The following is a 13,178-nucleotide window of genomic DNA, read 5'->3' on the forward strand; positions in this document are numbered from 1 at the left end:
AGAGGGACATCATGCTTGGGAGGGTGGAGGGACAGCGCAGGAGGGGAAGACCCTCTATGAGATGGATTGATTCGGTGACTGGGGTAATCGGGATGGTTGTGTCAGAGGCGGTGTGGTTGGCGCAGGATAGAGCAGGGTTTAGAGCTGTTGTGCATAGGGTCGCTATGAGTCAAAACGACTAGATGGCACATAACAACAACAACAACAACATGTGTAGTCTGATTAAAAATTCTTTTGGATTTAATGCTGTGAATCTCTTATTTTAAAGATAAAGGGATTTATCCAGAAAAAAAACAAACCCCAAAAAACCAACAAAAACAACAAACCCCACAAAACCATGCTGAAAACATTAATCTAAACAACTTTTAAGAAAAAAACCAATCCAAAACAAACTTGATTTCAATTTTCTGTTATGCACCAGCTTTTAAGCTTTGGTCATACCATACCTCCTTTTCTAAATTGCTAACATCCAGGTTACCCCAAATCCCCTGAGACAAGTGTGAACTTTCACTGCTTGCTTTCTCATGACTTAGCACCTGCGGTGTTTTTCTGCAGAGGGGCCAGGATAACCCCGGCATTCCTGTCTTCACTTTCCGAGTTGTACAAGTTATGCTTTTCAATGTACTCTTGCACGAGATCTGGGACCAAGTAGCGAATGCTCTGGCCCCTTCGCAGAGCTCGCCGGATTTTCGTGGAAGAAATGTCATTGGTGATCCACTCGTCCACCAGGTGAATGTTGCTCCGGTGTTTCCACAGCACATCTGACTCATAGATGAACTTCTGCGCATCATTTCCGGCCCGAGTGATGCAAATGAGACCGTAGACTCCCACGATTTGGGCAATGTCCTCACTCTTCCACAAACTGGGGACGCCAAAGGACTCTAGTAAGTCTGCCCCACACAGCAACTTCACCTCTGGCATACCTGGACGGATGAGTAAAGTACAGCATTGGTACGTGCATTCCTGACAACTTCCTGCCTCAAAATATATTTTTCTGGAAAGAGGTACCACAACTTTCATAACAATCAGATTTTTTTAAAAAAAAACCCATTATTTTTGTGTGTGTGCACCGTCAAATCAGATCTGACTGGTACCGGAAGAGACTGCTCCTCCTTCTCCCGCAGAGCTTCTGGTGGATTCGAACTGCATACCTCTGGGATTGCAATGCAGCTTCTTGCCACTAGGCCACCAGAGCTCCCCAACAATCAGATTTCTAAAAAAGGTTTAGGACAACTCAAAACTTAAGAACTACTGCAGGAATTAATATTTTGTCATAAGTTCCCCACATTCATCAACAGTAATCAATGTTATAAATCAAAATATCTATGAATGATGGTATGAAAAAGAATTTGATGACTGGATGATTTGTGACTGCATGCCCTTTGGGGTGGCAACACAACTCCTTACCCAGTAGGCTACCAGAATTCCACTTATTGAATATGAAATAAAAAACACAAAAAGAATCAATTCACTCTAACAAAGAATACAAAACAATTTAAAAACAAAAGGACTGTAGGAGAAATAAGCTCAAGGTGACTTTTGCTTCTTTTACTTCTTCCTTCATAAAATCGACAAAGGGATATTTCCCAGGCATCCACTTATTCAGTGTTGTTATGTGCCATTGAATTGGAAACAACTCATAGCTGACCTTCCAGTGGGTTTTCAGGGGAGTAAACTGCATGGAAATACTGTCCATCTTTCTCTCTTGAGAAAACTAGTGAATCTGAACTGTATGCCTTTGCGATGGCAGCACAATTCCTTACCCACTAGGTCACCAGAGCTCTACTTACAGAATATGAAAAGTGCAAAAAGGATTAATTCAGGTAATAAGTCTGGACCTTCCATCTGGTGGCTCGTCTGGGAGAGGTCTTCTTCAACAGACCTTTCCTCAATGCAGGTCAGGACTGCATTTCCTCAATGCAGTTCTGGGACTGGAGCCTTTCAGTACCACTGCCTGACTCAACAACCTGAAGCCTTAACAAACTGGATGGCCCATGAGACAGTGCCTGTCAACCAGCTTTTAATATCAACCAATTCCACTAGAGCCCCCTTCAATGTAAGACCCCTCCCATGGCTTGGCCCCATTTTAGCACAAAGCAGTTTTTAGATCTTCACCCCTTTTCCCTTTACTTTAAGTTGGGAACAGAAGGTTGAAACCAAAAGGATTCCATTTTGCTGACCTTCTGACCCTACCTGAATACATTTCTGTGTTCCAGGAAATAGTAAACAATCTGATTAATGTTTATCTCAAAACGTGGTTTTATGATCCACTCCAGGAGATAAAACAGGGAGTGCTGAATGGCCTGGACCCTTGACACTGCTCTGACCATCCTCAACCATCCAACACAGAATAGATAAATACCTTTGTTTGGTGCTGAAGTTAAGTGAGCCTCTCAGTCTGCTTTCAGCAAAGTGGGTTTTTAGAGGAAGTATTTAATTCAGCCCTTATTCCTGCTGGGTGTGGCAGACTTAATTCTGACTCTAACCCATAAGACACAGAAGAACTTGGCTGTAATCTTTATGGAGACAGGTTACCAGGCCTTTCTACTGCAGAGCCTCCCCAGAATCTTACAAACTCTAGTCTGTTAAGTCTCTGTAAAACACACAAACCTTTTGTTTTCAGCTCAAAGGGTTTCTTTGGACTAAATTCTTGTTTTTGTTCAGACCTCTTTCTCTTGCGTCCAGGTCTCTCCTGAGCTGGTGAGTCTTCCTGGCTGTCAGAGTAAACAGCTTCCAGTTTCTCCTGATGGTGTCTAAAACAATAGAAACAAAACAAAACTCCTTGTCAACAATGCTCAGATCAAATACTGTCCCTCTTGAGATGCCTAAGAACCTCTGACTCAATGTTAAAGTGAAAGCAAGCTTCAAAACGTTTAACCACTGGTACCCTGAGACACCACCATCTCATCTGTTACCCACACTGTGATGGTTTCTGTTCTATCCTGATGCTGGGAGCTTTGCTGCTGGTATTTCAAATAGGGAACTTCCAAAACAAGACAGAATAGGAAGAAAGATTTGGCAATCTACTTCTGAAAGGTACCCATTGAAAACCCTCACAGAAGATCAGAAGAGAATATTGACTAATATGGTGCTGGAAGATGAGCCGTCTCCTTAAGACAGAAGGCCTCCAAGACAGAAAATCTTTGCCAAAATGGGACTGCGCGTATGAGGGATTGTGAGGACGGTGTGGGATTGGGCAATGTTTAATTCTTTTTTTATTTTTTTTATTTTTTTTTTATTATTTTTGTGTGCATGTACCCTCAAATCAGATCTGACTGGTACAGGAGGAGATTGCCCCTCCTTCCCCGGCAGAACATCTGGTGGATTCGAACCGTGCACCTCTGGGAGCAATGTTTAATTCTTTTGTACATGGGACCACAATGAGTCACAGCTGACTTGATGGCAACTAACACCATCACTGAGCCCTGGACACAGAGATGAATGCTGGATAGGACATGGTACTGACAGGCCACAGGGGTGAAAAGCAAGGAAAATCTTGGGAGCACAACCAATAGCAGCTCTTACTAGCCAAAGCTCAGGGACTATACCTGAGTGTGATTCAGGCCATGGTCTTTCTAATTACTAGCTATGCATCCAAGACCTGGACAATGAATAATGATGACAGAAAAAGATCTGATGCTTTTGAGTTGTGGTGCTGGAGAAGAGCACTGAACATCCCAGGGATGGCCAAGAGAATGAACAGATATATCTTGGAGAGGGTGCAACCAGAATGCTCTTTGGAGACAAGAATGATGAGGCTTCATCTAACAACTTTGAACATGTTGATAGGAGGTGCTATTCCTTGGAGAAGGACATGATGTTGGAAAGGGTGGAGGGTTGGTGAAGGAGAGGAAGACCACCCTCAACCAGGTGGACTGAAGACGACTACTGCAATGGGCTCTAGTGTGTCAGGAAGTGTGAGGACGGTGCAAGACAGGACTGGTTTCAGATCTTTTGTTCATAGGGTCACTATGAGTCATACTCGATTCGATGGCACCTAACAACAACAACAACATACATGTGTCCTAATAAAGAGAACTACCATTAATTATTATGTCAACTACATTATATAGGGGAGCTCTCGTGGCCTACTGGTAAGATGCTGTCCTACAATCCTGAAGCCACACTATTTGAGTCCACCAGCTGCTCCTCGGGAGCAGGATGGGTAATCTCCTCCCATGCGATTAACTGCCTCTGAAAACCCGCTGGAGGGTCAGCTGTGGGTCGGTTCAGACTCTATGGTACACAATAACAAGAACAACAACTACATTACACCCTTTACATAGGTTATCTGACTAAACTCTCGATTTCTTTTCTTTTTGTAAGTTTTAATTTTAATTGTGATTTTAATGAACGTTTACAGAGAAGTTAGATTTTTATTCATTCGTTGTTGCATATACACTCTCAATTTCTTCTGTTCATAAAAGAGTATTCATCTCCATAATGAGAGGTGGGAGGGATGTATAGAGAGAGGCTTAGAGTTAGAACTCTAGCTCTCAGCACAGTCCCTGGAGCACAGCAGGTATTCAATAAAAATAGGACTGAATGGATGTTTTTGTTATGTTCCACTATTTTAATGGAGAATTGATGCCTTTGAGCTGTGGTGCTGGAGAAGAGTATTGAGAATACCATGGACTGCTAGGAAAACAAACAGATTTGTCCTGGAGAGGGTTAAACCGGGTGGCTCCTTGGAGGCAAGGATTCTGAGGCTCCGTCTAACATACTTTGGACATGTTGTGAGGAGAGACCGGTCCTTAGAGAGGGACATCATGCTTGGGAGGGTGGAGGGACGGCGCAGGAGAGGAAGGCCCTCTATGAGGTGGATTGATTCAGTGACTGGGATAATTGGGATGGGAGTGTCAGAGACAGTGCTATTGGCACAGGACAGAGCAGAGTTTAGGGCTGTTGTACATAGGGTCGCTATGAGTCACAGGCGACTCGACGGCACATAACAACAACAACAACAACATTCTAATGGATGTTTACTCCTATTTTATCAATATAACTAGGTTCCACAGATCATGGTGTCATGTGAAAACTGGCATTATGAAAAAATGGAAGATTTTCTTTTTCCTTCTGTCTTCACATCATCCATTGGTCAATACTTTTTAAAAATGATCACAGAAATAATAACAGCTAAGAGTCACTGGTGTGCTCGCTCACCACAGGGACTAGTCCAGTCCATCTTCACAATTTCCTGTGTGTACAAGTCCATTCTGGCAAACACTTTATGTCTTGGGGGCCTTCTGTCTTAAAGAGAGGGCTCATCTTCCAGCACTGTATATTAGTCAGTATCCTCGTGTGATCTCCTTTGAGGGTTTTCAGTGGGTAACTTTCAGAAGTAGGTTCCCAAACCTTTCTTCCTAGCCTGTCTTAGTTTGGAAGTTCCCTATTTGAACTATAGCTATACCAGCGGCATAGCTCCCAGGATCAGGACAGAACAGAAACCATCACAGTGTGGGTAACAGATGAGGTGCTGGTGTTGTCTCAGGTTACCAGTGGTTAAACATTTTGAGGCTTGCTTTGCCTTTAACATTCCTTCATTCTGTGGAGGAAATGTGGAGGAGATAAAGCTGGATATAGCTGACCTGTGACTGGAGGGCCCACCTCATTATCCCACTATGATGGGCCACAGCTTCCAGGCCCTGCAAGCCCTGTATACATGACCCTGGAGCTTGCTCTGCCTCCGGGCCTGATGAGTCATGGAGGCACAGGGTTTCCTGAAAGGGCACTGGGCACACAGCCCTGCCAAGGCCGAGGTGCAAGGCCCTACTCAGCTCACTTTGGGATGTCATGAAATACCTCTCTGATGCTTCTTTCTGACCCCACAGCAATTCTGAACTGCAGGGCCTCAGGTCACATAAGAGCTGTGCCCTGGAGCAGGTGCTCACTGGCTCAGAGGCCACTGCCACAGAGGAGGTAGGCCCATGTGACAGCTGGACACAGTGCCCTCTGCCAGCAGTGAGCTATCTGGAAGCCACCTGGCAATCCTCCTTAAGGGAAAGGGGTTGCCAGCACACTCACCATGACTCCTGTTGCCTTGTCAACAAAGCAACATAGATGCATCATAGACTTCACTACTGTCATAAACATGAAATGTCAGATGCAGCTATTGCCTTCTTTTTAAGTCTAATTGATGCCACTTCGCTTTCACAAATGACTGGTATTAACATCATTTTTGTTAACTGGAAGATACCTAAAGATTTTCAATTTTACCAAAAAAGGTGAAAAGTGACTCCAGGATCCTGCAGTTGCTTTGTAGTCAGCTATTACAGTGACAGCACACACCTCGATCAGTGAGAATGGCGCTGCCAAGATCATACCCTGGCACCGTATTCAGCATCTCCACACTGAGCTGCCACACATTTAAGCAGTGCTCCTAAGCACTATGTCTGTGGTATTTTAGGTTTGATGTGCTATTTGGTATGATAAATTCATACTAACTGCAGCTGTCTGGTCAGTTCCAACTCAAAGTGACCCTCAATCAGGTTTCTGAGGCTATAAATGTTTTTGGGAGGAGATTTCCTATTTTTCTCCCAAGGAACCAAGAGAGATGTGTGGCCTTTTGGTTAATGACAAAGAACTCTACTTATTTACTTTGGTATAATACTATGGGTCCTTTTTAGAGATAGGAAACTTGCAAAAAAAATTTCCAACGAAATTTACAGTAATTGCTTATTGGTTTTATCTTACAAATGGTTTCATGCAAATACTGTGCTTTTGGATAGCAGGGAAGATTATGGTTGGTAGGTGAAATGTAGGCATGTGTTACCGTCATCAGATCAGAATTATCATCACCATTTAGAGCAGGATGCTCATTTCCCCAGAAAATCTAGCTTATAAGCAGCAAAGCAAGAATCTAAGCCGGGGCAGTGTGGTCCTGTAGGAGAAGGCTGTGGCAGTCTGCTTCTGTAAAGAGTACAGCCTTGGAAGCTCCAGGAGCAGCTCTACCCTCTCCAGTCAGGGAGGTCTCTCTCTCACTGTCATCGAGTAAGAACCAACTCATAGCTGACCCTCCACTGGGCTTGCACAGCTAGAAATAGCTAGGGAGGACACTGTCCGTCTATCTCCCACATAGTTGCTGGTGGATCTGAACTGTCAGAGAGACGGCCTTTGAATAGCAGTGCAACTCTCTACAGACTACCCCACCAGAGCTCTCATCAGTGCCACGAGATGGAATAGACTTGACAGCAATGGTTACTTCAATTCCAGAACTCCACTAATGAAGAGAAGGGCAGTGTAAAGAACCACAAAGCCAAGAACAGCTCCTAGAGGGGCACCAAAGGCAGGATACATGTGTGGCTTTATTCTGGGCAGGCAGAGAAGACTCACCGCTTTACAACCGTGAAGTTACCAACGAACATAAAGTGCACTTGTGGGATTCTACTGCTGAGTCCATTGTGCCCCTGAATCTTCCTCTCTTAAACTGCTGAGCTGAATATATAATGGACAATAAGGTTACCATGGAGCCAGTGAGGGTTGGATAAAGCTAGGACCCAGGAGCCTGGTCTTTGATGGGGGAATTCTGGGCTACCAGCCAGAGGAGGCTCTCCAAGCTTGCAAAGTCAGTTCTTGTAAGTCACTCACTTATTCATTTACATGCCATGTACTATCTATAGACTCTATGTGCAATCTTATGCAAAACACATTTCCCAGGGGCCTTGCAGACACGTCTGGGTGTGACTGAGTTCAGCTAGGATTCACTGGGGAACTATTTGGAAAGCAGGAGGGTGGCAGAGGCATTCTTTGTGTGGCTATTGAGCCTGACAAGCAGGACCCTTTCCGAGTGAGTTTGGAGGCTGGACTCCACAATCATCATCTAGCTCCCACAATCAGGAGACTAAAATGAAGTAGCAGAAGCTGTGCTGGTAGCAGAAGCAGGACTGTTCCTGAATCTTAATCACTGCTCAACAAGTGTGGGCTTGAAACCAAAAATTGCCAGCAGCCTCTGCTTCTATCTTCCTGAGCTCTTAGCAGTTTGGTACACACACCTCAATCTCCTTCCGTTTAAATCACCCAGAACCATTTCTCTTTGCTGCGTTGATTCCTGGCTGATACAGTCAGTAACCAAAGGGTTCAGAACTCGAAGAACAAACATTAGAAATGTTTTTACAGTTTCATTAAAACTAATAATAATAATTAAAAAAATCGCTGACATAACTGAAAAAAATGTTTTTTTTCAGAAGTTCCTGTATTCTATACTAAAGTCAGGGAGCTCTGGTGGCCTAGTGATAAGAGGCGGCGCTGAGATCCCAAAGTTATATGGTTCTAATTCATCAGCTGCTCCATGGGAGAAAGATGGGCAGTTTCCTCCTATGCAATTAACTGCCTCTGAAAACCTGCTGGAGGGTTGGCTATGGGTTGGTTCCCCCTCAAGGGCACATGACAACAACAACAATAAAGCCAATAGTTAATATTAAGTTAGATATTATTTGTTCTGGTTTCAGAACCTTAATGGTAGAATTATATGTTTCATAGACTTTCAGGAAGTAGCCACAAAGGGATGTTGGTTCATGATCAACTATCATGCTTGGCTTGTCTTCTTCCTTCTGGGTTCGGACTTGGGCATGGCGGAAACTGCAGGTTTCAATCTATTGTACTAAGGGTCATTATGAATCAAAATTGATCCGATGGTACCTAGCTAGCCTCTCTGTTTATACCTAAGAAAACTTATGCTGCTAACTTCCTACTCTAACTTGAGGCACAGATGGAAAAGACAAGCAAGCTTCCTCTGTTCTCATATAAGGATATTGCACAACAGCAAACATGCAAACATATCAGTTGTTTGGTTTTTATTGACTGCCATCAGTTGAACATGACTCATAGCGACCCGATGAACAAAAGGCCTGAAGCCCCTCTACAACTATCAACGTTCATAGAGTTTCCAGAGGCATGTTGTTTAGGAAGTAGATGCCACTCCTGCTTCCAAAATTGTCTTAACTGGGAGCTCCACCAAACACTGTCCACCATGGGTGACCATTATGGCATTTGACTCCTCAACGGCACAAGGTTCAGCATCACAGCAACTGCAGGTTACCTCAGTACAGCATAGGACTGACGAGTGCTAGACCACTAAGAAGAATGTTCCTCTAGAATATATTAACAAACACTTTAGAACATAAGCAAAATATAAAAGTTTATCACCTTATGCTGTTTTCCTAAAAGAAAAGTGTTCTACCACCTCCTACTAACCTTACACAGGAATGGTGCAGTCTATGTCTTCCCAATACTGTTATTTTTGTTGTTATTGACTGCCTTCGAGTCAAATACAACTCATAGTGACTCTATGAACAAAAGGCTTGAAGCCCCTCTATAACTACAGATATTTATCAAAGTTAGGAAGTGGACAGTTAAAAAAACAAACAAACAAACAAACAAAAAACCAACTCAACAACAGAAGAGTTCTTGGATGGTGCAAATTGTTAATGCACTTAGCTACTAAATGAAACGTTGGTGATTAGAGTTCATCCCTAGGTCTCTTAAGAGAAAGGGCTGGCAATCTGAGAATCCTTTGGACATAGTTTCATGCTGACACACATGGGTCATAATGAGTTAGACGGATAGCAATTGATGTTACATTTATAGACGCAAACAGCACTCAAACACAGCAGAAAGCCAAGGAGGCCCTCAACTCATTTCCACAGAAGTAACAACACAATACTACTGACTTTTCCATAAATACCTTAGCACTTTCACAGTCTCTATCCATTCCTTCTGAAGACTTTCCCACGTGTCAACTTCTACCCACTTTGAATTCCTGGTTGCCAACTCTGCCATGATAACTCGGTGGTGGGCCGGGATGAGTCCTTTCTTCTTATACGCATCACCAACAGGAGAAATGATGCCTTTGACAACTTTATACTTTCCTGGGTAAAGAATTTGGATATTGGAATAAGAAATCTGATTTTAGTCATAGTAAAACTTTATGATCAATACGCAAACTTTTCCAGTCCTTGGAAAAAGACATCATGCTGAGAAAGACAGAGGATCAGCAGAAGAGAGAAGAAAGATGCTCAAGGTGATGGCCTGACACAGTGGCTTGTAACACTGGGATTCCGTGAGGCCGAGCAATGGCACAGCTTAGGGTAAGGGTCACATCACAGGGTCACTATGAGTCGTGGCTGACTTGATGGCACCTAACAATGGCAAATTCACTGTCATGGAATTACTTGCAATCCTCAGGGATCCTGCACGGGGTTTCCAAAGCCGTATATAACAGCAGGAGGAGCCTGCTCGTCTTTTTCCCATGAAGCAACTGGTGGATTCAAACCACTGGAGAAGCAGCCTTTTTATGAGCAGCACAACACCCTATGGAGCATACCTGAACTTCCCTTTGTTGTTGTTGTTATGTGCTGTCAAGTAGCTTGAGACTCATAACAACAGTCTAAACTCTGCTCTGTTCTGTGCCAATCGCACTGTCTCTGACACACCCATCCCGATTACCCCAGTCACTGAATCAATCCACCTCATAGAGGGCCTCCCCCTCCTGTGCTGCCCCTCCACCCTCCCAAGCATGATGTCCCTTCTCCAAGGACCAGTCCCTCCTTACAACATGTCCAAAGTATGTCAGACAAGGCCTCAGGAACCTTGCCTCCAAGGAGCCACCTGGTTTAACCCTCTCCAAGATGAAACTGTTTGTTTTCCTAGCAGTCCATGGTACCCTCAATACTCTTCTCCAGCACCACAGCTCAAAGGCATCAATTCTCCTTCTATCCTCCTTAGTCATTGTCCAACTCTCTGATATATAACAAGTGACAGCAAAGACCATGGCCTGTATCAGATGCACTTTAGTCTACAGAGAGACACCACTGCTCTTCAGTACTTTGGAGAGGTCCCTAACAGCAGACTTTCCCATCGCAATATGTCTTTTAATTTCCTGGCTGCTGTTGCCAAGAGTGTTGACTGTGGAGCCAAGCAAACTAAAGCTGTGAGCAATTTAAATCTCTTCACCATCCATCCTGATGCTACCAATTGGTCCAGTGGTGAGAATCTTTGTCTTCCTGACATTGAGCCTCAATCCATATTGAAGGCTGCAGTCCTTGACCCTCTGCAGCAAGCACTTCAGGTCCTCCTCAGTTTCAGCAATCAGGGTTGTGTCATCTTCATATCGTAGATTGTTGATAGATCTTCCACCAATCTTGACCCCACATTTCTTCTCACAGAGCCCCGCCTCTCGAATAATCTGTTCTGCATATAGGTTGAAAAGGTATGGAGACAGGACACATCCCTGGCATACGCCCTTCCCAATTTTGAACCATGCAGTGTTTCCTTGCTCTGTTCTGAAGACTGCCTCTTGGTCCAAGTATAGGTTTCTCATTAGCGATCAAGTGTTCTGGGATTTCCATTCTTTTCAGAGTCAGCCACAGTTTGTTATGATCCACACAGTCAAACGCCCTTACATAGTCAATGAAACACAGATAGACATTCCTCTGGTACTCCCTGCTTTAAGCTAAGATCCATCTAACATCAGCTACAATATCCCTAGTACCACTACCCCTTCTAAACCCAGCCTGGACTTCTGGCAGTTCTCTGATGATGTGCTGTTCCAGTCATTTTTTTATAATCTTCAGCAGAATCTTGCTTGCATGTGAAATAAATGATATTGTCCTATAGTTTCCACACTCTGTTGTCACCCTTCTTTGGAATGGGAAAATATATAGATCTCTTCCAATCAGTTGGCCAAGTGGTTGTTCTCCAGATTTCTTGGCACAATTTGGTGAGCAGGTCCAGGGCAGCACCTGTTAGCTGAAATATGTCAACTGGTATACCATCTATTCCTGGGGCCTTATTTTTTGCTGTTTCCTTCAAAACAGCCTGAACTTCTTCCTTCATCACCATAGGCTCTTGCTCATATGTTGTTTCATGAAAGTATCTGGTAATGACATATTAGAACTTTCCTTATGAGGACCAATACTGTATTATAGTCATAGATTCTACTTTCTCAACCTTTAGTTCTCTGAAAGTAACTTTTATTACTAGTTAAAAAGAAGGAAAAATAAATTGCTCATAGTAAGTCTTCAGGAAGCTCTGGTGGCCTAATGGTAAGAAGTTGTGCTGCAACTGCAAAGATACATGGTTCAAATCTCCCAGCTGCTCTGTGGGAAAAGGATTGGCAATCTCCTGCTGTGTAAATAACTGCTTCTAAAAACCCACTGGAGGGTTAGCTTGGAGTCAGTTTTGACCCAAAAGCTATGGTTCAGTTCCAACTCTAAAGCACATAACAGTATTCAAAGAGTACTGTTGCTGTTAGTTGCCATCAGAACCTGCATAAAGAAGTTGCATTGTAATCTGAAAGGCATGCAGGTTTTATTTTAATATACATTAATTGTTGTATTAATTGTCCAAAGTCCTCAACACTTGTGTGTATTTTATCATTATCCTCAAGAAGCCAGAGGCTGCTTGCAGCTGACACTCAGTGGCATGGCGTGACCTTTAAGTATCTTACCACATTATGAAGCATGCCCAAATGCTGGCAAACTCTGGGCGAGATACCCCCAGCTTATCTGGCAAGTCCACTCTGCAAACCCCCACCTGGGGCAAAAAGAACACCACAAGTGCCCGGATCCCTCCATATCTGTGGCTCCTCAGGAAGCCAGAGGCCATGTGCAGCTGACACTCAGTCTCCATACATTAATAGTGAATGGATAATACTGACAGTAGTTCTACCTAACACACACATTTCTACCTAACACTCCTCTGTATCCAAGACCTTTTAAAGTGTCCTAACTTTTGATTTTATAAAGATACCTGCTACTATCCAATGTTGATTACGGTATGAAATATTTGTTTTTTATACTGCACTCCAAGAATAGGAACCTTGTCCAGAGACATTCTTACCATATTTACATCTGTATGGACTTAGTTATCGGAAGGGCAAGCTTTCCAGAACCAAAAGATCACATGGTGGGCTTCCTGGCCCATGGAGCACAAAAGCTGAGTGTTCTCGTAAGACATCTCAGTAGAATGGGGTAAATCTACATACTCATTGGTGGCACTAAAAGAGCTTTATATCACCAAAGAAGACTTTCAAGATGGCAAACAAACACATGAAGAAAGGTTCAAAATCCCTAGCTCTAAGAGAGATTCAAATCAAAACAACTAGGGGAGCTCTAGTGGCCTAGTGGTAAGGAGCTGCAACTACAATCCCAGAGGCGCACGGTTCGAATCCACCAGATGCT

At 43.6% G+C, this 13,178-nt stretch overlaps 1 protein-coding gene across 1 annotated transcript in view; it reads right to left on the reverse strand.

Moving 5' to 3' along the window:
- Positions 1-522: 522 nt before the first annotated feature.
- NMNAT1 (nicotinamide nucleotide adenylyltransferase 1) overlaps positions 523-13,178 on the reverse strand; it is a 17,288-nt gene continuing 4,632 nt past the window's right edge. Inside the window, exons 2-4 of the mRNA XM_006885769.1 lie at positions 9,683-9,866; positions 2,611-2,753; positions 523-923 (exon numbers count right to left, since the gene is read on the reverse strand). Coding sequence (XP_006885831.1) covers positions 523-923; positions 2,611-2,753; positions 9,683-9,866 — 728 coding nt within the window. The remainder of the gene's footprint in view (positions 924-2,610; positions 2,754-9,682; positions 9,867-13,178) is intronic.

This window comes from Elephantulus edwardii, unplaced genomic scaffold, assembly GCF_000299155.1.
Source record: "Elephantulus edwardii isolate Elephantulus edwardi_28Jun2011 unplaced genomic scaffold, EleEdw1.0 scaffold00045, whole genome shotgun sequence".
Taxonomy (NCBI): Eukaryota; Metazoa; Chordata; class Mammalia; order Macroscelidea; family Macroscelididae; genus Elephantulus; species Elephantulus edwardii.